This window comes from Pongo pygmaeus, chromosome 1, assembly GCF_028885625.2.
Source record: "Pongo pygmaeus isolate AG05252 chromosome 1, NHGRI_mPonPyg2-v2.0_pri, whole genome shotgun sequence".
NCBI classification, from domain to species: Eukaryota; Metazoa; Chordata; class Mammalia; order Primates; family Hominidae; genus Pongo; species Pongo pygmaeus.
Genome location: NC_072373.2, coordinates 115,318,170 through 115,342,793, shown reverse-complemented (window position 1 = coordinate 115,342,793; position 24,624 = coordinate 115,318,170). Strand labels below are relative to the sequence as shown.

General features: G+C 36.4%; 1 protein-coding gene across 5 annotated transcripts in view; it reads right to left on the bottom strand.

Annotated features, from left to right (window-relative positions):
* The window catches only part of TRIM33 (tripartite motif containing 33), a 124,718-nt gene that overhangs the window by 14,642 nt on the left and 85,452 nt on the right, over positions 1 to 24,624 (bottom strand). For 3 of the 5 annotated variants that reach the window (XM_054463272.2, XM_054463281.2, XM_063651695.1), the window contains exons 6-14: positions 23,063 to 23,177; positions 20,002 to 20,148; positions 19,432 to 19,549; positions 17,716 to 17,990; positions 16,854 to 17,018; positions 13,732 to 13,932; positions 12,672 to 12,743; positions 2,746 to 2,878; positions 1,237 to 1,300 (exon numbers count right to left, since the gene is read on the bottom strand). In XM_054463272.2, coding sequence (XP_054319247.1) covers positions 1,237 to 1,300; positions 2,746 to 2,878; positions 12,672 to 12,743; positions 13,732 to 13,932; positions 16,854 to 17,018; positions 17,716 to 17,990; positions 19,432 to 19,549; positions 20,002 to 20,148; positions 23,063 to 23,177 — 1,290 coding nt within the window. The remainder of the gene's footprint in view (positions 1 to 1,236; positions 1,301 to 2,745; positions 2,879 to 12,671; positions 12,744 to 13,731; positions 13,933 to 16,853; positions 17,019 to 17,715; positions 17,991 to 19,431; positions 19,550 to 20,001; positions 20,149 to 23,062; positions 23,178 to 24,624) is intronic. The other 2 variants (XM_054463290.1, XM_054463300.1) reach the window with 1 other exon arrangement.

Here is a 24,624-nt window from a genome sequence, read left to right as displayed (position 1 = left end):
TTATCCTCAAACACTATTTTCCTGCTTTCCTGCTAACACTACCAGAACTTCCTGGGAAAGTGGCTGATTCCAGGTCTGAAGCAAGCAATGTACAAAATGAACCTGAAACACTGCTTCACAGGAAACACGGAAGCTTAAAAAAGACTGCTGTGATTATAGCAAAAGGACTAAAGAGCAAGCCTGAGAAAGCTCTGACAGGCCAAAGATGGAATAATGTAAGTGTTCAATACATACATACATACATACATACATAACATATATAATGGATTAAGATATATAAAGTATGTTTAAATATCTCAGTCCATAAAGGTAATAACAATAAAACTGTCACCGTTGGAGGGTGTTGGAAATCAATTCATTACCACAAAAGCAGGGAAATAAACAGAAAGAATTTATCCTATCTTTCCTATAACCCAATAGTTGATGACAGGAAGTTTCTCTTTACAGAAATATTCTAAAGAAATAAAGAATGATACAATAATTAAAATATAATATTTCAACCAGCAGAAAAATAATAGAGCTAAACAATGATTATTAATGGTTGCCATCACAAAAACCCCCAACCAGCCATAATTCGCCCCTGATGGAAGTATACGCTACCACTACACTACCAAGTCTTCTTGCTCTCCCTTCCCCCAAATCAAACCTAAATCTGATCAACCCTCTTGACCTAAATACCAACTTAGACAAAAAAACAGGAGGCAATGTACTTAAATGACAAGATGGAGAAATCGGGAAAACATTGTAGGAGAAACTACATTTTTTTTTTTTACAACAAATAAATTGATAGTGACGTAAACAAACTGATGGCAATGTATAGAGCTTATTTGCATCTGATTCAAAGAAATCATCTGTTTTTTTTTAAAAGGTATTTGTTACAAAAATTGGGAACACTAAACATTAACTGGATCTCTACTGATATTAAAGAATGAGTTGTTAAATTTTTTTAGGTGTGATCATGGTTCTGTGGTTATAAAATTTTTAAAGTTCCTTTCATTAAGTGATATATACTGAAACAGTCACAAGTGAAATGACTGAGATTTGTTTCAAAATAATTCAGACCAGAAAGGAATTGGCAGAAGTATAGAAGAAACAAGATTGGCCATTATTTGATCACTGTTAAAGCTGGGTGTTAAGTATACAGGGGTTCATTGTAATATTCTACTTTTATTATATATATTTGCTATTTTTCTTAACAAAAAGGAAAAAAATAATTATTAATAACATAATACTCACCTGCCTCGACTGCCAGTACTAGAAGTACTTGGGGGTCTCACAGGTGTGTGAGAATTGGATAAACCTAAAAAGTAGTAAGTCAAAATGAATATCAATGCATATAAGAATATTTGGAATTCTACCTACCGGTCACAGAATTCAAGATTATTATAACCCAGCTAAAAAATTATTGGAAATCAGATCTAGTCACAAAGTCAGGGATGCATGTGTAACCATTAGGAAACATCAACCAGCTTCTCTCAGCTGTGTCCAGACATCACCTCAGAATCCTCCTCAGGGCACCACTATCCAGTCAACAAAACAGACCAAGAAAACGTTATCTGCCATCCCTCAACAAGTTATTTGATAAAATATTCTACTTAGGTTCCCATTAATTATTTTCAGAAGTCCCGAAATAATTCTTATTAAACCTTAAAAATTATGTGATTTAAAAAATGTTAATGTTGCATCTCATGGAAAATCCATATTTACATGTGAACTGTTCTTCCTCTAGAAAGAAGGAGGTGGTGTGTTTTAGTAAGAAAAAAATAACATTTAATTTACATCAGAAAAATACATTCAATAACACTTCTAGACTGTTAACCTGTTTGGAGTTGCTTCAATCATGTATTCAAGAGTCCCAGTTGAATCACTGAGTAATAGGGTTAATAAAACCACTGGGATTTTGGAAGAGAGCTACATATCATGGCTATTTTAATAGTTTTCAGCAAAATGTTTATTTTAAAATTACAGTTTGAAAATTAACCTGCCCTTCTTCAGCTCTTATTTTTTTAAATAATTTTTCCATGTTTCATTATTTTACAAAGTGTTTTAAAGTTGACTTGGAACCAAAGAACTCTTCAACTGACCCTCTGTATTGTAAAATATAAGATTAAACCCATAAAAGACTGTGAATATACTAAGGGTTGAGTAATTTGGAGTTCCAAATAGTGTAGACTACAGATATATATTAATATAGCTTCAGTTACTGAAAGAGTACCAATAGTATTTGAACAAAAATAATTACAAAGAACAATCAAGAAAAAAACATGTTGCTGTGTCAACTTGGCTAGGATATGACACCCAGCAGTTTGGCCAAACATCAGTATAGATGGTACTGTGAAGGCATTTTTTTAGACGGGATTAATTAACATTTAAATAAGCTGACTTTGAGAAAAGTAGATTATATTCCATAATGCAAGTGGGCCTCATACAATCAGGTAAAGCCCTTTTAAGAGAGAAAAGAAGATGGAGCCCTGTTCTCTCCCCTACCTCCTCATGCCCCAAAGAAGAAATTTTTTCTCAAGACTGTAACAATACTCTTACCTGGGTCTCCAGCCTGCCTGATCTCCCTGCCAACACCCACAATCACATGAGCCAATTCCTTAAAATAAATCTCTCTCAATCTCCCTTTCTCTCTTCAAGTAGACCTCCTACTTATTCTGTTTTTCTGGAGAATTCTAACTAAGACAGATACTGAGACTTTTTTTTAAGGTGTTAAAAAAATAAGGTAATACCCGTTTGCTTTACCTGATGATCCCGGAGAAAGGGCAGAGGGACCTGGAGAAGGATTCATGGTGCTTGTAGGCTGTGGGGGTAGGTGACTGCCTGAGATGTATCTACTTAGTAGATTATCTAAACTACTTGAGCCAGCATCTTCCAACTAAAGAGAAAGAAGATAAAGACAAATTTGCTTTGATTAAAGCAGAGAAGTTATTAATTTTATGTCACTGCTTATACTCAGTTTATTAATAAACTAACAGATTATCCAATATCAAGCTGAGCCTTATTATTGCTTCCTTAGGGTCCACTGAGGGCCCACACAGTATAAAGTTTATGTAGATAAAACTGTATTATTCAACAAACAACTAGGTGCTCAGAGCAAAACAAATCCTATATGTTCTATTATGAAAATAGCTGACATGCTCTGACACTTCTGCCGTTTCTCAAAATTGCTGCAGGACCTATTTATCAGTATTCTTGTCCCCAGTATCCCTCCATTTCAATGTCCACAATCATTCACTTAAACAGAAATGTAATTATGTTAGTACCCAGCTCTAAAACTCTGAAAAATTCTTATAGCCCACAGAAAGCCCTTAGCTTGACACATAAGGCCCCTTCCTACAATAAAAAAGGGCACAGTCAACAGTACATATGAGCCCTTCCCTTACTTAGAGGCAGTACGATAAAGCCAGAAGACCCATAACTATGATTCTGGGCTGGTTCTCAACCTGAACGTCAGTTTCCTATCTTTAAAACATGCCACCTATATTGCACAACTCCAATGATTAAATGAGAAAATGTGTAAGAAAGAGTAAAAAAAATTATTTAAGTATGACTATTACCTTAAATCTTACACTATTTCATAAAAGAAATGGTCATATTCTTCTTTTATTTATTTTTGAGACAGGGTCTGGCTCTGCTGTCCAGGCTGAAGAGCAGTGGCATCATCTTGACTCACTGCAACCTCCACCTCCCAGGCTCAAGCCATGCCCTCCATTTCAGCCTCCTGAATAGCTAGGACTACAGGCATGTGCCACAACACCTGGCTAATTTTTGTGTTTTTTTTTTAATAGAGATGGGATTTTGCGACATTGCCCAGATTGGTCTCCAACTCCTGAGCTCAAGCAATCTGCACACCGTAGTCTCCCAAAGTACTGGGATTACAAACAAAACAAAACCCATGCCAGAGACATGAAGGGCTGAAGGTGAGAGTAGGCAGTAGGTTAGTTGGAGGGATAATCAAAGGACAATAGCAGTTGTGTTACCCTGTGGTCATAGCTGTTGCCCAAGGATACACTTGTAAAGCTGTGACTACAGGTGAATCCCTAGCTGCAACTCAAGTCAACAGGAAGATTTGTTATGAGGGGGGAGTACCTAATATGGGCCAGAGATGAAAATGGGGCTGCATCCCACCTAAAAACAGAAGGGGGAAGATGATTCGATAACTGACATGAAAATCCCATGTTACCTATTTCCACTCCTTTTTATACTCCTCACCTGCAATTTGTATCTTTTGCTAGAAAGATAACTCTAAGGGTAGAGGATGGACAGGTCAGGAAGAGGCAAACAGGAAGTACATTAAAGGACATCCCTGATGTCATTATAACCTCCAACAGATAGGTGCTAACTGAAGCATTCACCTGTGGGTTTCACTAGACATGGATAGTCACCATAAATAAAGTTAGAAGTCTAACTGGAAAGACATTAATTCATTTATTCATTAAAGCAATGTTTTTTGAGCATCCCTGAATAAGTACATGGAAAATAAGTATTATATAAATAATTTTCATGATTTAAAAGTAAAAACACAGTCCAACAGGAAAATGAGCAAAGATATTTCACAAAAGACAATTTACAGAAGAAATAAAAATAATCAATGAACATAAGAAAACCAATTTCACCAATCAAAGAAATGAAAATAAAATTAATAATGTCATTTTAATCCATCATTGGAAAAGATGGAAGAATGATTAATTTACCTAGTATTGGGAAGACAATGCAAAAATGGGCATTTTCAAATATATAAGCTGGCACAATATTTTTTGTGGAGCAATTTGTCAATATCCATGTGAAATTTAAATGTGTAATTACTTTTGGCCCAGTAATTACACTTCTACCAACTTCGCTTACAGAAATATGTGTTTAAAACTTAACTCATTCACTCATTGTGCCTCAATGCAGCTTTTTACAAATGACATTAAGGTACAAATGATGTACAATAAACTAAACATATTCAAAGTGTAGGATCTGATGTGAAAGTTTAATGCATTGTCACTTAGTCTACAACTGGGAAACCAAAATCAAGAATAGTGAACAGATCATATCTATCACCCCTAAGATTCCTCATGCCCTATGGTAATCAATCCCTCTCTCAAACAACCTGTCCTCAACCAACCACTCATCTGCTTCCTTCAGCTTTAGTTTTTTTTCCTAGAGTTTTATATAATTTAAATTATATACTGTATGCTTTTTTCATCTTTTTTTCACTCAGTATAACTGAGATTTATCCTTGCTGTTGGATCAAGTTCATTCCTTTTCACTGTTAGTTACTATTCTATTATATGAACACACAATTTGTTTATCCATTTATCTGCAGGTGGACATTTGGGTTGTTTCCAGTTTTTGTCTTATTACAAACAAAGCTGCTATAAACATTTGAGTATGAATCTTTGTATAGAAATATTTCCTGTTTTCTTTTGGCAAATAAAAGCAGAATGGCTGAATCATTATGACAGATAACACGTTTAACTTTTAAAGAAACTGCTGAACTTTTTTCAAAGTGATTGTACCATTTTACAATCCCAACAGTGTTTGAAGGTTCTAGTTCCTCCACATTCTCACCAATACTTGCTATGGTTAATGTTAAGTCTATTTAATTTTAGCCATCCTAATAAGTATGTCGTGGTACATCTCACTGTGGTTTCAACTTGCATTTTCCTAATGACTAATGATGTTAACATCTTTTCACAAATGCAGCTTTGTTTTTAATAGTAACATATGAGAGATAAACCAAAAGTTCACCAACAGAGGGCTAAAAAACATCCAATGAAATGGAATACCATATGGATTAAAACACAAAAAAGCTCTAAGAACTGACATGAAAAAGTCCAAAAGCAGCTGGGCGCGGTGGCTCACGCCTGTAATCCCAGCACTTTAGGAGGCCGAGGTGAGCAGATCACCTGAGGTTGGGAGTTTGAGACCAGCCTGACCAACATGAAGAAATCCTGTCTCTATTAAAAATACAAAATTAGCTGTGCATCGTGGTGCACGCCTGTAATCCCAGCTACTCAGGAGGTTGAGGCAGGAGAATCATTTGAACCTGGGAGGCAGAGGTTGAGGTGAGTCGAGATCGTGCCATTGCATATCAGCCTGGGCAACAAGAGTGAAACTCCATCTCAAAAAAAAAAAAAGAAAGAAAAGAGAAAGTCCAAAACCAAAACTGTAAAAAAAAAAAAAATGTAAAACTTGCAACACAGTATTTGTAGCACTAGGTGTGTACATGTGGTATAATCTCATTTTCTGTTACTTAAAAAAATTACAGGATGGCCAGGTTGGCTCATATCTGTAATCACAACACTTTGGGATGCCAAGGTAAGAGGATCACTTGAGACTAGGAGTTCAAAACCAGCCTGGTCAACAATTAGTAGCAAGACCCCATCTCTACAAAAGAAAAATTTAAAAATTAGCCAGGCATGGTAGCATGTGCCTGTAGTCCCAGTTACTGAGGAGACTGAGACAGAAGGATCCCTTGAGCACCACTGCACTCCAGCCTCAGCAAAAGAGTGAGACCCTGTCTCAAAACAAAACAAAACAAAATAAACCAAAATAAATCACAGACACACACACACGTTTTTAAATTCGTGTTTCCATATTCCTAGGGAAAAATCTGAAAGGATGTACACCAATTGGTTATAGTGCTGGGATTTAGTTAGGTGAAAGAATGGGGTAGAGAGCTATTTTTGTTTTTTTCCTTTTTCTTTTTTAAAAGCTACAATGGTTTTATATGGCTCATAAAGGCCTTTAAAAAGTAGGCAAATCTGATAGGTCAGGTACACTGCTCCTACCCCACCAAAACCCTTCAAAAATGGTTGCTCATTGAGTTTAGGATAAAATCCAAAATCCTTTATGCAGCTTACAAAGGCCCTACCTGATCTAGTTTCCATTTTCCTCTATAGAACTAGGCCCTTCTCTCTTTCCTGTTCTTCACTGGCCTTTTTTCTGTTCTTCAAAAGTGCCCAGTTCCTTCAGACCTTGTGGGATTTGAAATTCTGCCCTTTTTCCTAATAAAATTTACTGCTGACGTCTCCCTACTAACTCTTACCCAGCTTCCAGGGCCTGTAAACAGGCCAGGAGACAGCAGGTCTCTCTTATCCCTACTGTTCCTCAAGACAAGTACAAAGTACTCAACACACTTGGATGAATGTTTATAATTTTCCTATTAAGCATAATACGAAAGCATAATAGGAGGCCTTCCTCCCAAAGCTTACTTTTTAATAATGAGGGCTGGTGAAAAAGAAAAGGAAGAGAAAAATAATCATAACAACTAACATTTATTAAATACTTATATGTCAGGTACCAAACTTAATCTTACCAACATATCCATGAGGTAGATTCTATTTTTTTTTTTTTTTTTTGAGACAGGGTCTCACTCTGCTGCCCAGGCTGGAGTGCAGTGGCACGATCATGGCTCACTGCAACCTTGATCCCCTGGGCTAAAGGGATCCTCCTGCCTCAGCTTCCCAAGCAGCTAGGAATACAGGTCCATGCCAAGATGCCCAGCTCATTTTTAATTTTTTTTGTAGAGACTGGGTCTTGCTATGTTGCCCAAGCTAGTCTCGAACTCCTGGCCTCAAGTGCTCTTCCTATCTTGGCCTCCTCAAAGTGCTGGGACTACAGGCAGAGCCACTGCACCCAGGTTTAAGAGAGCTTAAAATAAAACAGTGACAAAGTCATCATAAAAAAGAAAAGTCACAAAATCTGACCTCAGATTTGAAATTATCATCTACAGTATACCTAACTGCTTTGAATCTCACACTCCTTTCATGCCCTTTGTTGCTTCAGCATACAGAATTCCTATCTGGAATATCTGCCTTCTAACTAACCTTGACTAGCTAACACTTGCCTATTTATCTTTCAAGTCCAAATTTAAGATTATCTCATATAAAGTTTATTCTGACTTCCACAGGCAGATGTAGGATCTTCTGCCTCTATTCTTTCACTGTCATTTACACATCCATTTGTACCAATAAGCTCACTGTTTTGACCCTGTTTAGAAAACCGTCACCCGGCCAGGTGCAGTGGCTCACGCCTGTAATCCCAGTACTTTGGGAGGCTGAGGTGGGCAGGTCACCTGTGGTCAGGAGTTCGAGACCAGCCTGGCCAACATGGTGAAACCCCGTCTCTACTAAAAATCCAAAAAATTAGCCGGGAGGGGTGGTGCACGCCCGTAGTCCCAGCTACTCAGGAGGCTGAGGCATAAGAACTGCTTGAGCCCAGGAGGCGGAGGCTGCAATGAGCCAAGACTGCACCACTACACTCCAGCCTGAGCAACAGAGAAAGACTCCATCTAAAAAAAAAAAAAAAAAAAAAAAGCACAACAGCAAAAAAAAACTGTCTCCCTATTATATAAGAAACTCTTTGAGGTCAAGGACCATTTCCATTTGATCCTTGTATAATCAGTACTTAGGGTCTAATACATGGTAAGTTCTCAGATATTTGTTAAAGAAAATACACAAGTGCATTAATAGTGATCCATGTTTCCAGAAATGCTCTAGTGTTATGCAGTATTGAAGACTTGGCCTTGAACCTAATAAAAGGATTCCATATTTAGGTGCTGTTCTACTGATTATCAAGAAAATATTACATTTTACCAATAAACAGAAATGTTCTAAAACTGATTAATGAGATACATGTACTGTACCATAAGTGAAACACTAAATATACTACAAAACATTCCCTGTTTTCCATTTACTATCTCCTATTACCTTCTTGCATAAATAAAATGTAAATGCTAAAAGTCTTCATTTTATTTCTTCTAGTTACCTAACTATATCATTAATACATCTGACCCTGTATAATCAAAAGCTATACAAATAATTCCTCATCTATTCTATTTTGTATAACAACTCGCTTCTATATTATTCCAGTTGTGCCTTTTCGCTCCCTCAAGCCATTGCATATACCATACTCTATCTTGACCAACAAATATATCTCATATCTACACACTAAAGTACAATTCAGTCCTTGAGGAAGTTTTTCTTGATGAGGCAAGAGAAAATTGAGACTTCACCTCTACATTTGAGTCTTAAACTTAGCTGTCTTGGCTATTTCACCAGCTTAAACTAATGCTAATGCTAGGTTTTCTCCATGTGAATTCTTAATCTAGCCAAATTCAGTAGAAAAAGAGTTAAAAATAATCCATAAATGTGCTTGAATATGCTTCCTGTAAACCTGCAGAACAGTTACACAATTAAACCTCTTTTCTTTATAAATAGCAATGCAACAACAGCCTAGTACACTACGTTCATACTTGTATGAACTTGTAAATGAAAGCTCACAGCAGCATTATTCCTGACAGCCAGAGAAGAAAAGCAAATGTTCAATGATGAACAAATGATATATGTATACAATGAAATATTATTCAGCCATAAAAAAATGAAATCCTAATACATGCTAAAACATGGATAGACCTGGAAAACATTATGCTAAGTAAAAGAAGCCAGACATCAAAGGCCAAATATAATTCCATTCATATGTGGAATGTCCATAGAGACAAAGTAGATTAGTGGTTTCCAGGGGCTGGAAGAGAAGGATATGAGTGACTGCTAATGAGTACCATTTCTTTTGAGGTGATGAAAATATTCTTGAATTAGTGGTATTGGTTGTACAATCTTGTGAATGCATTAAAAACCACTGAACTGTACATTTTTAGAGTGGATCTCATGGTACATGAATTGAATTTCAATTAAAAAGTCGATGATACTTGCCTCTCCCTTTGTAAGGTTATTAAGAACTAGAACCAAGTCTTGTTTATCTTATTCTCAATGCTTGAGGACTTTAGCATACAGTAAGTGCTTAGTAAAAACTGAATGACATTGTTATACTGTGCATACCTCTGGCTGCCCAAAGCTCTCAATACCATGTGTTTCCAGGCCTACAATCCCAAACTACCTCCCTGGTATTGTTACAGGTAGTGTGGAGAAAGAACTGGATTTATAATTAGTAGTCTGGACTTAAAACTCCAACTTTTCTTCTTATTTATTTATTTATTTTTCTTGAGATAGAGTTTCACTCTTGTTACCCAGGCTGGAGTGCAATGGCGTGATCTCGGCTCACCGCAACCTCCACCTCCCAGGTTCAAGCAATTCTCCTGCCTCAGCCTCCCAAATAGCTGGGATTACAGGCATGCACCACCATGCCCGGCTAATTTTGTATTTTTAGTAGAGATGGGGTTTCTCCATGTTGGTCAGGCTGGTCTCAAACTCCTGACCTCAGGTAATCTGCCCGTCTCAGCCTCCCAAAGTGCTGGGATTACAGGCGTGAGCCACTGCACCCAGCCTAAAATTCCAACTTTTCTATCTATCATGTGACTCTAGGAAAGTCACCAATGAAACTGCATTAGTTCGTTTTCACACTGCTATAAAGATACTACCTGAAACTGGGTAATTTATAAACAAAGGAGGTTTAAATTGACTCACAGTTCTGCATGGCTGAGGAGGCCCCAGGAAACCTACAATCATGGCAGAAGGCAAAGGGGAAGCAGGCACCTTCACAAGGCAGTAGGAGAGAGAATGAGTGCAGAGGAAACTGCCACTTTAAAAACCATCAGATCTTGTGAGAACAGCATGAGGGAAACCACCCCCATGATCCAATCACTTCCTAACAGGTCCTTCCCTCAACCAGTAGGGATTACAATTTGAGGTGAGATTTGGGTGAGGACACAGAGCCAAACAGTATCACTGCCTTTGCAAAAATTGTATCAGTGAAAGAGTCAGAGAGGATCTGATCTAGTCAACCTCCCTCTTCTTTGCCTTTAGCCTTCATGCTGACATTAATTATTCCTGGGCTTGAGACAAGCTGACTTTAGGAGACATTTAGTTTATAGTTTACATAATAGCCCTTCCCCAAAACTCAACTGCCTTTGTAAAGTTAAAAAGAGACCACCAGGCTAGGAGGAGAAAAGGAGCCTGAATTCTGCTAAGGTGTTGACATAAAGGACTGCCAGCCATTACTCTGGAGGTCATAAGACAGACAACTTCCTTAATTACTCCTGCAGATAACATCATTATTGCTGAACCTAAGATTGGCCTTTTTAGATATCTTTTGAGGTTTCTTGCATGTCTGACACAGACAATGGCTCCACCTGGACCCAACAAGCCCTCCAACAAGCCCTCCTGTGGCCCCACCCAGAAGCGATTCAGCAATTAAGGGGGATTTTCCCACACCCTTATGACTGCATTCCCCAACCAATCAGCAGCAAGCACCCATTGCCTTACTGCCCCCACCCCTTCCTCCAAACTACCTTTGAAAAACCCCTAAGCTGCCAGGAGCAGTGGCTCACGCCTGTAATCCCAGTACCTTGGGAGGCCAAGGCGGAGGTCAGGAGTTCAAGACCAGCCTGGTCAACATGATGAAACTCCATCTCTACTAAAATACAAAAATTAGCCGGGCCTGGGGGCGTGTGCTTCCAGCTACTCGGGAGGCTGAGGCAGGAGAATAGCTTGAGCCTCAGAGGCAGAGGTTGCAGTGAGTCGAGATTGCGCCACTGTACTCCAGCCTGGGCAACAGAGCTAGACACCATCTCAAAAAAAAAAAAGAAAGAAAAAGAAAAACCCCTAAACTACAAGCCTTCAAAGAGACTGATTTGAGTAATAACTCCGCCTCCTACGTGGCGTGGGTGGCCTCGCGTCATTAAACTCTTTACTGCAGTGCCATGGTCTCCGTGAATTGATTTTGTTTGTGTGGTGGTCAGATAACCCGTTAGGCGGTTATACAAACCTCTCTTACTCTTATCCATAAAACAGGGATATTACATATCAGGTGATTTTAAGCATTAAACATATATTGCCTGTGAAAGCACTTCACTAACTATAAGCTGTTAACTTAGAAATGTTACTTTTTAATTTATATTTTAAAAGTTTCCATTCTGTACCATCCAGTCCTCTCATCACCAATAGAACTACCATTCCCTCAGCCAAAAAAGACTTCTCCTAGTATTAGGGAAGCAATCAGGTTAAGAGAATTCACAATATGTTAGTGATTTCTGAACAATTTTGTTAATAGTGCATTGTATTCAAAATTTTCGCTAAATGAGTAAATTACAGCTGCTCTTACAGGAGCAGGGGGATGGGTAATTATGTGAGATGATGGATATGTTAATTTGTTTCACCATAGTAACCAGTTTACTATGTATATGTTTAACATTATGTTGTTACTTTAAATATACACACTTACTTTAAATAAAATTTAAAAAATGTTTGAAGCTATAGAAATATCTTTTAAAACTCTTACATAAGCCCATTAAAACCCACTAAAACAAAACATTAAACTGCAGCCACAGAAAGAATCAAGGGTGCTACTGTTACAACAGTTTCATTGCTCCTTGTTCCTATGGTGACCCCGGACTCCAAGATATGAAAGTAACGCATACAATGCATAAAATTAAATTCAGTATAATGCTGGCAGATTATATTTACGTTTTAAAAGAAAATGCTTTAAACTGAAACAAACTGGTGAAATTTCAGAAGGATCCAAAGGATACTTTTCTTCAGTTGAAAGGGGCAAAAGGCCTCACTCAAAGGTCCTTCACATTCCATCTATTCCTCTCCTCCATCATTTCCCCCTCTCAGTATAAGCCTCAATGTGTCTACTATCTTGGCCTTCTAACCCCATCCTTTTCTCAGCCCAACTGACTACTCCTTTTGGATCTAACAGAAGAACAACAAAGATCTAACCACATTTTGGTCCTGGGTCTTCTCTCTGGCTCCAAACTCACACCAGGAGTGCATCATCTGAACAGCGTTTGCCTGTGGCAGGTGTAGAAAGGGAGTAACTAGCCTTTTAGCAAAAGTGATATTAATCCACCATTATTGTACTTCTGTTTAGATAGTCCCATAATTTGCTATTCATATGACCTTCAATTCCCCAGAACTTTAAAATATTGAGGAATGCTAGTTTTAGCTAAATAACTTTTCAAGACTCAAATATTTATACTTAACTCTTTTTTGTTTAACTGGCAAATAACAATTGTGTCTACTTATGATGTACAATGTAATGTTCTGATCTATGTTATAGAAAGCTTCAATCAAGCTAATGAACATATCTAACCCCACTAACCCATCATTTTTTTGTGGAGAGAACATTAAAAATCCCTTTGTGGAATTCTGAAATATATAATACACTATCAATCAACTGTTGTCACCATGCAATGCAAGAGATCACTAAAATTTATATCCAAAAGAACTCAAATTGTTACATCAGAGAAATTATCTGCACTCCCATGTTCACTTCAGCATTATCCACAATAGCCAAGATATGTAAGCAATCTAAGTGTCCATCAATGGATGAATGGATTTTTTTTAATGTGGTATACATATACAATGGAATATACTATACAGCCTCTAAAAAGAAGGAAATTCTGTCATCTTGCAACAACATGAATGGAACCAAAGGACATCATGCTATGTATAATAAGCCAGGCACCGAAAGACAAATGCTGACTAATCTCACTTACATGTGGAATCTAGAAATGTCCATCTCACAGAAACAGAGAATAGAAAGATGGTTAACTGGAGGCTAGAGGAGAAGGTGGGTGGGGAATGCAGAAAGAGAGGATGTTGATGAAAGTTTCACTTAGAATGGATGAAGACTTTTAGTGATTTAGACTTTACTCTTTAGAAATTTCAAGGAAATGTTGATCCTGAATTAAAAAAAAAAACGAAACTCTGAAATAAATACTCTAACTCTGTAATTAACATTAAGTTTAATGAAGCCTCATTCAACTTAAATACAAACCTGTATGGGTGGAATATCTGGCAGCGATGGAAGGTTTTCTGGATTGGTAACTGAGGGGATTAGCTCTATTGCTGTAACAGATGGGCTGGTGGGACCTCGGTTTGCATTTGCCATAGTTGCTGTAGTAGGGCTCGTTGGGTTGATTGTGGTGTTGTGTACCGATACTACGGGAAAGGGTCCAGCATGCCCTGGGTTTGAGTGCTAATAAGAAAGAAGACATTATCATTACTTGATCTGCCAGAATCGCTGAATATAAACCATACCTTTATAATTTTTAGTTTAGGAAGGAAACAGAAGAAACAAAGAAGTGGGCCCTTTCAAACTTATTCAGGAGAAGAACAGTTCAAACTCAGCCTTTTCATTTTTCTATTCATTTTTGTGTAGTATCTAGGGAAAGGCAGACTTGCCAATAATTTCCCAACACATCAGCCTGGTGATATGATCTTATTTCAGAAGAAGGAAGTATGTAATAGAGGATCTGTAAACCTCCAAATTTTCAAACACCGGGGTAAGAGAACTACCATTCGGTCATTATTCCTCTTCGACCCTTAGTCATTTTTCTAATAAAAACGATATATAATGCAGCTTGAAGTGGTAGAAAGAACAATGAATTTACAGAAAAGAAAAATGGCATCAAGTCCTGACTCTAATACTGTGTGACCTTAGACAAATCACATAATCTCAGTCATTTAGAAATGTGGATACCAATATCTCACTTGTTTCATTGTGAGGGCTGTTATGAGGATCATTTAAGACAATATAGAAGAAAATCTTAAGAAAACTAATTCTACACATATAAATAAATCATTTGAAATATTTAAAAACTAAAAATGCTTAATAACATCCAGTGATTTCTGCAGAGGTATACCCAAAGTCTAAGGAAAATGTTCTGAGATGATTCATTAGTCTGTGTAGCTTCTGCGCTCTGACAAGGTGTACTTGGCCCCTAGAAATACTTGAAGGCCTTCCATGAACTAAGGGGTACACGATTATGTGAAAAGTGTGAAGGAAATAAATGTTCAGACCCTCAACCTTTTGTATGTGTTCTTTAAAAAGAAAAAACAAAAATCTGATTTGCCTGAGAATGTGCCATGCTCCGCTGGATCTCCTTTTCCACCACTTTCGCAACTGCCCTTCTCCCACCCTTGACAAAAGAACACCACATCTTTGACCATTCCTAAATCTTATTCTAGGCACACCGCACCAGGAAGGGAAAAAAAAAAAAACCTGTAGAAATAATCAAAGTTACAATTGGAAATAATGATGTTGGGTGTCTGACTCCAAAACCTGGGTAACAAACCTTCAAATGGGTTAGAATATTTGATGATTAACAAAAATGAAGTTGTCACTGAAAAAAAGTTTTTAAATAGTTTCGATAGATCCTTTTCTCAGCTTATAATCTAGAAAAAATTCAAAGAATTGAGGGATATTACAATAAAATTCTTTTAATTCCTAAATACATAATTTTGTAAACACGTTTCCTGAGCATTACATAAAAACAAATCCCAAAAAACTAGTAATAAAAACCAATGTTGAATTCTGACTTATTTTAAAAATAAGTAACAGCATACAAACATACATAACCAGAAGCAGGAAGTAAAAAGTGTCCATCTAGCTCAAAGAAATGTATATCCAAAAGAGTTTTGTATCTTCTAATAGTCTTAAACCATGTAAATACACCCATTTTGTTTCAACAATTGTGGAGATATAACGATAATTCGGTCCACAGAAAAAGTTTCAAATCTTAATAATAACCCTATTGTCACTGGAAATTTAACAATTTATTACAACAAACATTTTTTCCTGCAGAAATTTACAATAGGCTAATCTATATCTATCAAATAAAACTATCTTACAGTAAGATAAAACTCTGTTGAAGTAGAAGTGAAATTCAAGTCCAAGGAGAGCTTGCTAGGGTATTTGGAATTCCAGTGGATTCATTTAAAATAATGTAAAGGTTTTTTAACTTTATAGCATCAATATTTACAATATGCTATAAAGTATAGCTTTTGAAACTATTTAAACTTAAACCTATAATGGAAATTTTAAATGAAAGCCTTCAAATGTGAGCGAGTATATATTTTTTCTTTTTTTTTTTTTTTTTAAATAGAAACGGGGTCTTGCTATGTTGCCCAGGCTGGTCACAAACTCCTGGGCTCAAGCAATCCTCCTGCCTCGGCCTCCCAAAATGCTGGGATTACAGGCGTGAGCCACCACTCCCAGCCAACAAGCGCGTTATTTTAAAAAGCTCTTTCTGGGCGTACATGGACCACAAAGTTGAAGGACCACTGTTCTAGGACAGTGTTTCTCCAATTTTAGTATGCAGATTGACCTGAGAGACTTAGTACAAACTTAAATATTACTGAGTACTCCCCACCTAGAAATTCTGATTCAGTGGTTATGGTTGGAATCTATTCTGACAAGGTCGCCCACTCCACCAGAGCTGACTGGTGATTCTGATGGTCTTTAAAACACGTTTTGAGAAACATCATTCTAAGAGTTAAAAAATAAATTCTATTATCTTATAACTAGAAATCCTATGAAAAAGTGGCCTCACTGTATACTCGTATCTCCCATATAAACATAACCAGGCAAAGATTATAAAACATATCTCTAAATACACTTACTAAAGCGTATCTACATCCTAAAAGGAAGAATATTTGAGTAGAGAAAAGGTAAAAAAAAAAACAGAAAACAAAAAACATATAGTTAGCTCTATTACTCTCAAAGCCCTTTTTATATATTAGAATCAAAAAGCCACATTAAAAGAGCAGAGCAGCATTTTCAGGAAACTAAGGTTCTTGCTATTTTATCATTGCTTTTTGTGATTGTGGCTAAAATCACCAGCTCATTAGATTTTTTTCACTTCTGCAAATTAAATGGGTTAACTACATCAGGGTTTCTTAACCCATAGTATACGATGCACTTAAAGCATTTTTTAAAAGCTCTTAAAATTAAACACAAGATCTCATGTGTATGTTTATTTTTCTGGGACAAGAGGACATACAGCATTAATCAAATTCTCAAACACATCAATGACCTGCTCCCAAAAAGTGATTAAGAAAATGGTGTCTTTTAATTTTAAAATTGTAGGATTCTTACAAATGTAACTCTAGGCATACTTGTCTTTGGAGGTGTGGCTGCATCATGGAATATTGAGGGCCGCTGTGCCTGGGTATCCCTGGTATTCTGGCAGCATTCTGAGCCAGTCTCATCTGATGGGCTTGAAAAGCTCCACAGTTCATGTTGCCTCTTTGCATTGTTTGCACACTGATCAATCGAGGAGGCTACAAAAAGTAGAAATTACAATTTATGTAATAATTTTAAAATAAATTTATCTCTTAATTATAAAATGTAATCATAAAAATAATTCAGTCAAGATAAAAGAGTATAAAGTAAAAAGTATAAATAATTCTTATCACTAGCCCCAATCCCCAGAGGACTGGTAATGACTAGTTTGTGTATCACTCCCTAATTTCCCTTGTCTCTCTCTCTCTCTCTTTCCCGTTCCCTCTCTTTTTCTCTATATGTGTGTTTAAAGCGTATCAACATTAACGTATCCCATCCTGCAGTAATAGTTTTGATTGGGATGGCAGTGGAGAGAGCAAAAGACACACAGGTATAGGAAAGATCTGAACAAATGCCTAAGGAACGTATCAGATCCTAGGCAGAAACAGTCTGGTCCTTTGGTCCACACAATTATACGTGGAAAACAAAAAAGATTTGATGTGAAAGGATAAGAACTTACATCCTTTCAGAGTATTACTGAATTAATTCTGTTTCCCAAGACAATTTACTTACTGCCTTTCTTCACAGCTCCCTTACATCACCATCATAACCATAGCAAATATTTAAACTCTGACTTTTGAACTATGCTCAAAGTCTTGCTAGTAACTTTGAAATGTGTAATTTACTTATATAGGAAAAAGTGTAGTGTTGAGGGCTTCATAATTTCTATCAATAATGTGGTAGCACAATACTTACCTGTTGTTGTAACATCTGAGGGGCTGCTTGTCTAGGATGCTGTTGTGTTGTTGTTGTTGTAGTTGGTACAGGTGCTGGTGGTTGCTGCATCCTCATCTGTTGCAACTGCTGATGTTTCTGTGCATATACTTGTTGTTGCATGTGCTGGAGTCGAAGCTGTGCTAAGTTAATCTGTCCAGGGGTTTTACTAATGTGGTTTGTCCCTGGAGGAACTTGCCCAACTACAACATTAGGAGTATAACCAGGAGCTGGTTTACTCTCTATTACTAGATTACCTGAAAAATTTAAAAAATGAGAGTTTGCATATAATCAACTAAATCATCTACTTTGTTGAGTAATCACCATGTTTTCCTCTTTCCTCTGACAACTAGCAGCACCTCAAAGCTCCAACAGTACAGCAGGGAATGGAGTCAGTTTAAAGACGATGACGATGATCAGAAACTTAATACATTCCAAAGCTGAATAAATGACTTGGTTATTCAGAAAAATATATTCTCTGTCCTTATTCTTTTTTACATAGACATACAGAAAATTAAGACACTAAAAGAGATATCTATTAGAAGAGGCCTATCTAATCAATCTAAATCAATTCTCCCATGACAAGACTTACTGAAGGATACTCAAGATTGCCAATACTGATTCCATCTGCCTTTGAATTGCTAAAATATGCAAGGCAGAGCATTACAATGTCACAAAATCGTCTTCTGTGGAAATACTGAATGCTTTAAACAACTTATATCCTTAGACGTGATGGTTTTCCTTGCTTTTTATGGAGCCATTGCTTTCTAGGGATAGAAGCCAAATTTTAGGAAGATGTGATTTAAGGCACAGGTTGACAGGCTTTCCCTGTAATGGGCTATAGAGTAAATATTTTATGCTTGGCAGGCCACATAAGATCTGTCTCACAGTCCTTGGTTTTTGTTTGCTTTTACAACCAGCTGAAAATGTAAAAACCATTCTCAGGTCTACGTCACACAAAAACAGCTGGCTGATGTCAGAACTAAGGCTATAGCTAAATTTGAATATAATTTTTTTTCTTTTACGCAAAGATTACTTTTTTTTTTTTTTTAAACACAAGGGCAACCAGCCTCTGCTTTTACAATTCCCACTGTTTAGGACTTTCTGAAAATGAGTTTACTCAATCTGTAAATAGCTCTCTAATTGCTATGAAGTTTGTGTGCATGTGTTTTAACTGTGCTCTCTGTAACTTTCATCTATGGTCTTTAGGTCCATACTATGCTGTAACAAAAGCAAAATCCATTTCTCTTCCATGTGAAAAGAGCTACTCTTATCTTTCAAACATTCCTCAGGACCTAACTACTGGACACACTGGCATCCTAAAAGTCCGTCGCTAATGCACAATTTGGCTTAATTAAACAACTAAACATCTATGAAATTATTCCAGACAATGAATCATTTGCTAAGATTTCTATATGAAACAGTCAATATAAATTTAAAAGATGGAGGGTCGGGGGACTAGAAACAGCACACATTAAAAAACAATATACAGAGTAGACTCTCAACTTTCTTAAGATGTAATAACAGCCACACAAAACCACAGCTAAAGTGAGTTTCCAATGAATAACAACATATTTTTACATAAAATGTAAAACATTAGTTTTATATTTTAAAGTTAAAAATTTTATCTAAATTTGCTTTTTTTCTCCTTTTAATTCAGTGTTCCAAGTTATATTCATAAAACTCATTATTTCTCACCTAAATTGACTACATTCTTTGCCCAGAAGGTGGGATCACAATGGAAACGTATTGCTCCATTAGCAGCAGGGACAGGATCACACCGTGCTTTCAAAATATGACGCAACTGGAAAGTAATCTTAAAGGGAAAAAAATCCACATTAGTCTCAAAATTAAGTATCAATTGGGAAAAGATAAGATAAAGACATTAAGAAAAAAAGCACATATATTCCCACAGTGTCAGCCTCAGATTAGGCAGCATCAACATTTAAATTAGCAATCAAATCAAATGTACATACTTGAATTTCTGCCATTTTGGGTAATAAAGTGCATTAAGATACTAGGTATCTTCAAAAGAGTACATACTATATAATTTCACTTATATGAAATTCTAAAAAATGATAGAAATCAGATTAGTGGCTGCCTAGTGGAATGAGGAAACTTTGGGGGGTGATGGAAGTTTTCTGTATCTTGATGTGGTGGTGGCTACATTTGCCAAAATTAGAATGTATACTTTAAACAGGTGCAGTTCACTGAATATATATCTTAATAAAGTCCATTAAAGAAAAATAAAAACAGTATGTGTCTCACCAGTCGCTTGCTGTATAGTAGTGCTGTGCTGCTGCCACTTGCAATCGCCCAATTTGTGAAGTTCATAACATGCTTCACCTGCCGGGAAAGGCCTGTGATGTCATTCTGCTGCTGTAGTAACTTCATCTGTCTTTCCTTTGTAACATTCTGAAACAGAACAAGAGCTTCGCTGTAGAATTCTATATGAAAAAAAATCAACCCCATATTTCTAATGCAAATGGGCACAATACCTATACTTCCTTTAAAAATGGGCTAAGTGAATAAGCTCCATGATTATTTAGCAAGCCTATCATCAGAGGAAAAGCCACTAACAAAAGTGGGACTAAAACTTAGTACTCTAAGCTAAAAAGGATATTCCACATATAGAAATTAATGTTAGTTAATGTCACTTTTCTATCAACATGTCTGTTAAAAATAGTGTCTTCCTATTAGGTTAATCTAATATATGGTATTTATAGCATAAGGAGCTAACTTTAGAAATAAATGTATGTAATCTTAATACACTTTAAAGGCCAAAAAAATTTTGTGTCACCAGTGCCACCTCCTGGTATGGCATGAGAATGAAGTTAAAATCTCTCTTAAATATACAAGACAAAATGAAAAAGATAACTTCCAGAGTTCTAAGAGTAGAATTAGGGAAACTTTTGATATGACAGAAGTTCACAGAGAACAAAGAAGTAAGGACTGACCAAACTGCAAAAACCAATCTCAGAGAAACACTGCAAAGGAAAAATAAACTGCTTTATGGGAACTAAAATCACCCCAGGAGGGATGGGTAACGTCCTACATACTTTTGACATTCAGCATGCTAAACAACTCATCCACTATTTTCTTAAAAACTTTCTCTCAAAAAATGACTCAAGTTGGTTTTTCTGGACAATATTTTTCCTAAGGAAAGAAGCTGTTCATTTTATAATGTAAATCAATGGATAAGAGTATTCAACTGACAGAAGTTTGGTTTACTACGTTTCTTTTATAAAGCTTAGAAAAACGTTTCTTCTACGAAGTGTAAGAACACATTACACTAGAAAACATCTATTTTAAAATTATCATCATGTTAGTAGTATGTGGCGTATTTACCATTAGGTATTTGTATACACTTTTTAGCCTTAAGAGGCTTTTTTTTTTTTTTTTTTTTTAACAGAGTCTCACTCTGTCCCCCAGGCTGGAGTGCAGTGGTGCAATCTTGGTTCACTGCAAACTCCGCTTCCCAGGCTCAAGGGATCTTAAGAAGCATCTTTTAATTCAGAAACTCTTGAAATGGTTTTACAAATACTATTTTAGACGTACAGCTCAAATGTATTACAGTAAGTTTAAGTGTACCAAAAACAGTTACTAAGTGCTCTCTATTCACATGGGTCCTTTTGGGGGAAAAAACCTATTAGGGTTAAATGCAACAGACTGGTGTACAGTAGGAAAAGGGACCCACAACTTTAAGAATCTGCACGAGTCCTTTTTTTTTTTTTTTTTTTGAGACGGAGTCTTGCTGTGTCGCCCAGGCTGGAGTGCAGAGGTGCAATCTTGCCTCACTGCAACCTCCATCTCCTGGGTTCAAGCAATTCTCCTGCCTCAGCCTCCTGAGTAGCTGGGATTACAGGCATACACCACCATGCCTGGCTAATTTTTGTATTTTTTTTTAGTAGAGATGGGGTTTCACCATGTTGGCCAAGCTGGTCTCGAACTCCTGACCTTGTGATCCACCCACCTCAGCCTCCCAAAGTGCTGGGATTACAGGCGTGAGCCACCGCACCCGGCCAAGAGTACTTTTAATCTCACAAATTGTGTTTCACTGGAAAGATGTATTCCATTCAGAGATAACATTCTACTGACATCATTTCATTTTTATGTAACTATGCACCTAATATTTTTAAAGGGTTCTATGAAGAGATGGGACAGAAAAAAAAAAACTATTGACAATTTGAGGTTAATGGAAGTAATCAAATAAATCATTTCATTATTACTATTCAATGGTGCAGAAAAAATAATCCCCATATCATCTGAGCCTAGTTAAAAGCATGAAATCTTCAATCAGGAAATATTTCTCTTTCCAAAATTTCAACTTTCCAGAGCATGAAATTTTCAATCACGAAATATTTCTCTTTCTGAAACTTCAATTTCCCAGAAAACTCATATTTGAAATTTGCTAAAAATAAATCAAATGGGCAGTGGAGACTTTGATTAAAAATTTAGATTTCACGAACTGACTAGATTTTCATCTAGAAACTTACAACTACAAATTAACTTCAAAATAGGCAATATAAATACCAGTATCACAAAATTTTCACTAAGTTTAAGGTCCATAAATTTCAAAATGAGCAGCATTTTCTGCAAAACTATGGAAACATTTTTAAAATAAGGTAAAACACACAAATGACTCAAGCAGAAGCCCAACATGCATCTATATGGAAAAGTTAAATTGAGGCCCCATCTTAAGGGGGTGGGGAAGAAATGTGGTGGGATTACTTTGCTTTATGTACATCACATTTTAGTAACATTTCTTTTTTCTTTTTCTTTTTTTCATTTTGGAGACAGGGTCTCACTCTGTTGCCCAGGCTGGAGTGCAGGACACAATCACAGCTCATTGCAGCCTTGACCTCCCAGGCTCAGTCGATCTTCCCACCTCAGTTTCCTGAGTAGCTGTGACTACTGGTGCATGCCACCACCCTGACTAATTTTTGTATTTTTTGTAGAGGCAGGTTTCACCATGTTGCCTGGGCTGGTCTGGAACCCGGGGCTCAAGCGATCTGTCTGCCTTGGGCTCCCAAAGTGTTGGGATTACAGGTGTGAGTCACCATACCCAGTCTTAGTAACAATTATTTGATTTCTAAGAGGACATCACTATTTCCTAAGGTATACAGCTAAAGACAGTGTTATTAAATTGGGCCGCAAAGTAACTAACTAGAAAAGGTCTCTTTTCTAAAAGTAAATTTTAAAAACCTTATTTTAAGTTTTACTTTATTTCCATACCCCCCAACCCATCTAAAATAGTTTTCAATAAACATTAAAAACAGCTGAAGAGCAAGAGAAGCAGTTTTTGTTTTATTTTGGCTTTGAACCATACCTCTAGCTGCTGTAAGAGAGATTTTCCTTTCTTATTAATTTCATTGATAAGGGTGAAAATGGCCACTTTAATTTCCTGTTCTACTCGTTTGTTAGTCTCATTTACTTCTTTTATCCTGAATAAGAGAAATGCATCATTAGGTTATCAACTTATCCTAGGTCTCTGAATCATCAACTGTTACAGAAATTCATCCAACTGGGCACTTTAACCGAGTAATTAAAATGAAAACTTTGTCAAAATGTACAACTCATGTTTCAGCAGACCTGACCAATTTGGTCCAAACAAGTTATGTACATAGACAAATAATGAAACTAATATTTAGTAATTTTAAATTATGCTCATAAAGGACAGTTTATTAAGCTGGATGGCAATCTCCTTAAGTAACTATGACATGAATGTGATGCACAAACACCAGTGACTTCTGGTTAGTGTCAAATGCGGCACATTGGTTCTGTTTAACCTTGACACTTTCCAAGAACAATGTGCAAAAGGATAATGTCACAAGCAATAATTATCTTTTGAAAGGATAATAGTTAAACGTAGAAGCATTTATTTTCATTTATAACTTAGCCACTTCAAACGTGGGTTCTGATACACTCCCTTCAAAATTACTCTTAAAATGGTTTCCCTTTGTATACAGTAAAGGGCATAAAACATTTTCAATCCATTTTTAAGAATAGCTTTAGATGTTTTATAAGTAGGTGTAAGCACCCAAAGCAGTTACGGAAGTTTTAGGTGCAAATATGAAGTGGCTGATACTTTGGTATTTACAAAACAGGAAGTGGAGAATCCCACCAATATAAATATATAAAATGTCAACCACCAACCATAAGACATAGCTTCAATTACATTCTACTTCTGTAAAAACTATAACCCATGCTTTCAGCTCCTAAACTGCCTTTCGTTTGCCAAGTTTGAATTTAGTAACTTTAATACACTCCAAGAAATAATGTAGTTTTTTCCTTCTCTGTACATCATTTGGCACTTACTTGAAAATTTTGAGTTTTGTCCTTATCTTACTAAGGTGAGTGGAAGATATTTTTAATATATAAAGGTACTAATAACTAGTGATAAGAAATATAGGTTTCAAATATAAAATGACTGGGCCAAAGACAGAAATCACTAAGCATGCTGAAAACAGAGAGTAGTTAGCCTCAGTCAGACTCCTATTGGACTTAATTAAGTCTACTGTATGTTCAATTTTGAAGAAAGAAAAAAATGTACATTAAAAAATAATGGCGATAGGTCAGTGAAAAATGTATCTAAAAGGGGAAGTTATCAGAGATTTTAATACTGTTTTTTTTAAAAACTTTCTACAGATGAAATCAATCTCCTCAACCCCGTGCCATCTTGTAACAGGTAAACCTCTTGCTCTACTTTTGTATACAGATTCCAGAACACGTGTACAAAATATATTTTAAAAATACTTATACAATGTACACACAAAACATCTGTATAAAAATATGGGACTGCCATATGAATCAACTCACTATATTTCCTTTGAAAGAGACGCCCATCTATCATTTCTGAGAAACAGTCTTCTCCAAATTAACCATATCATC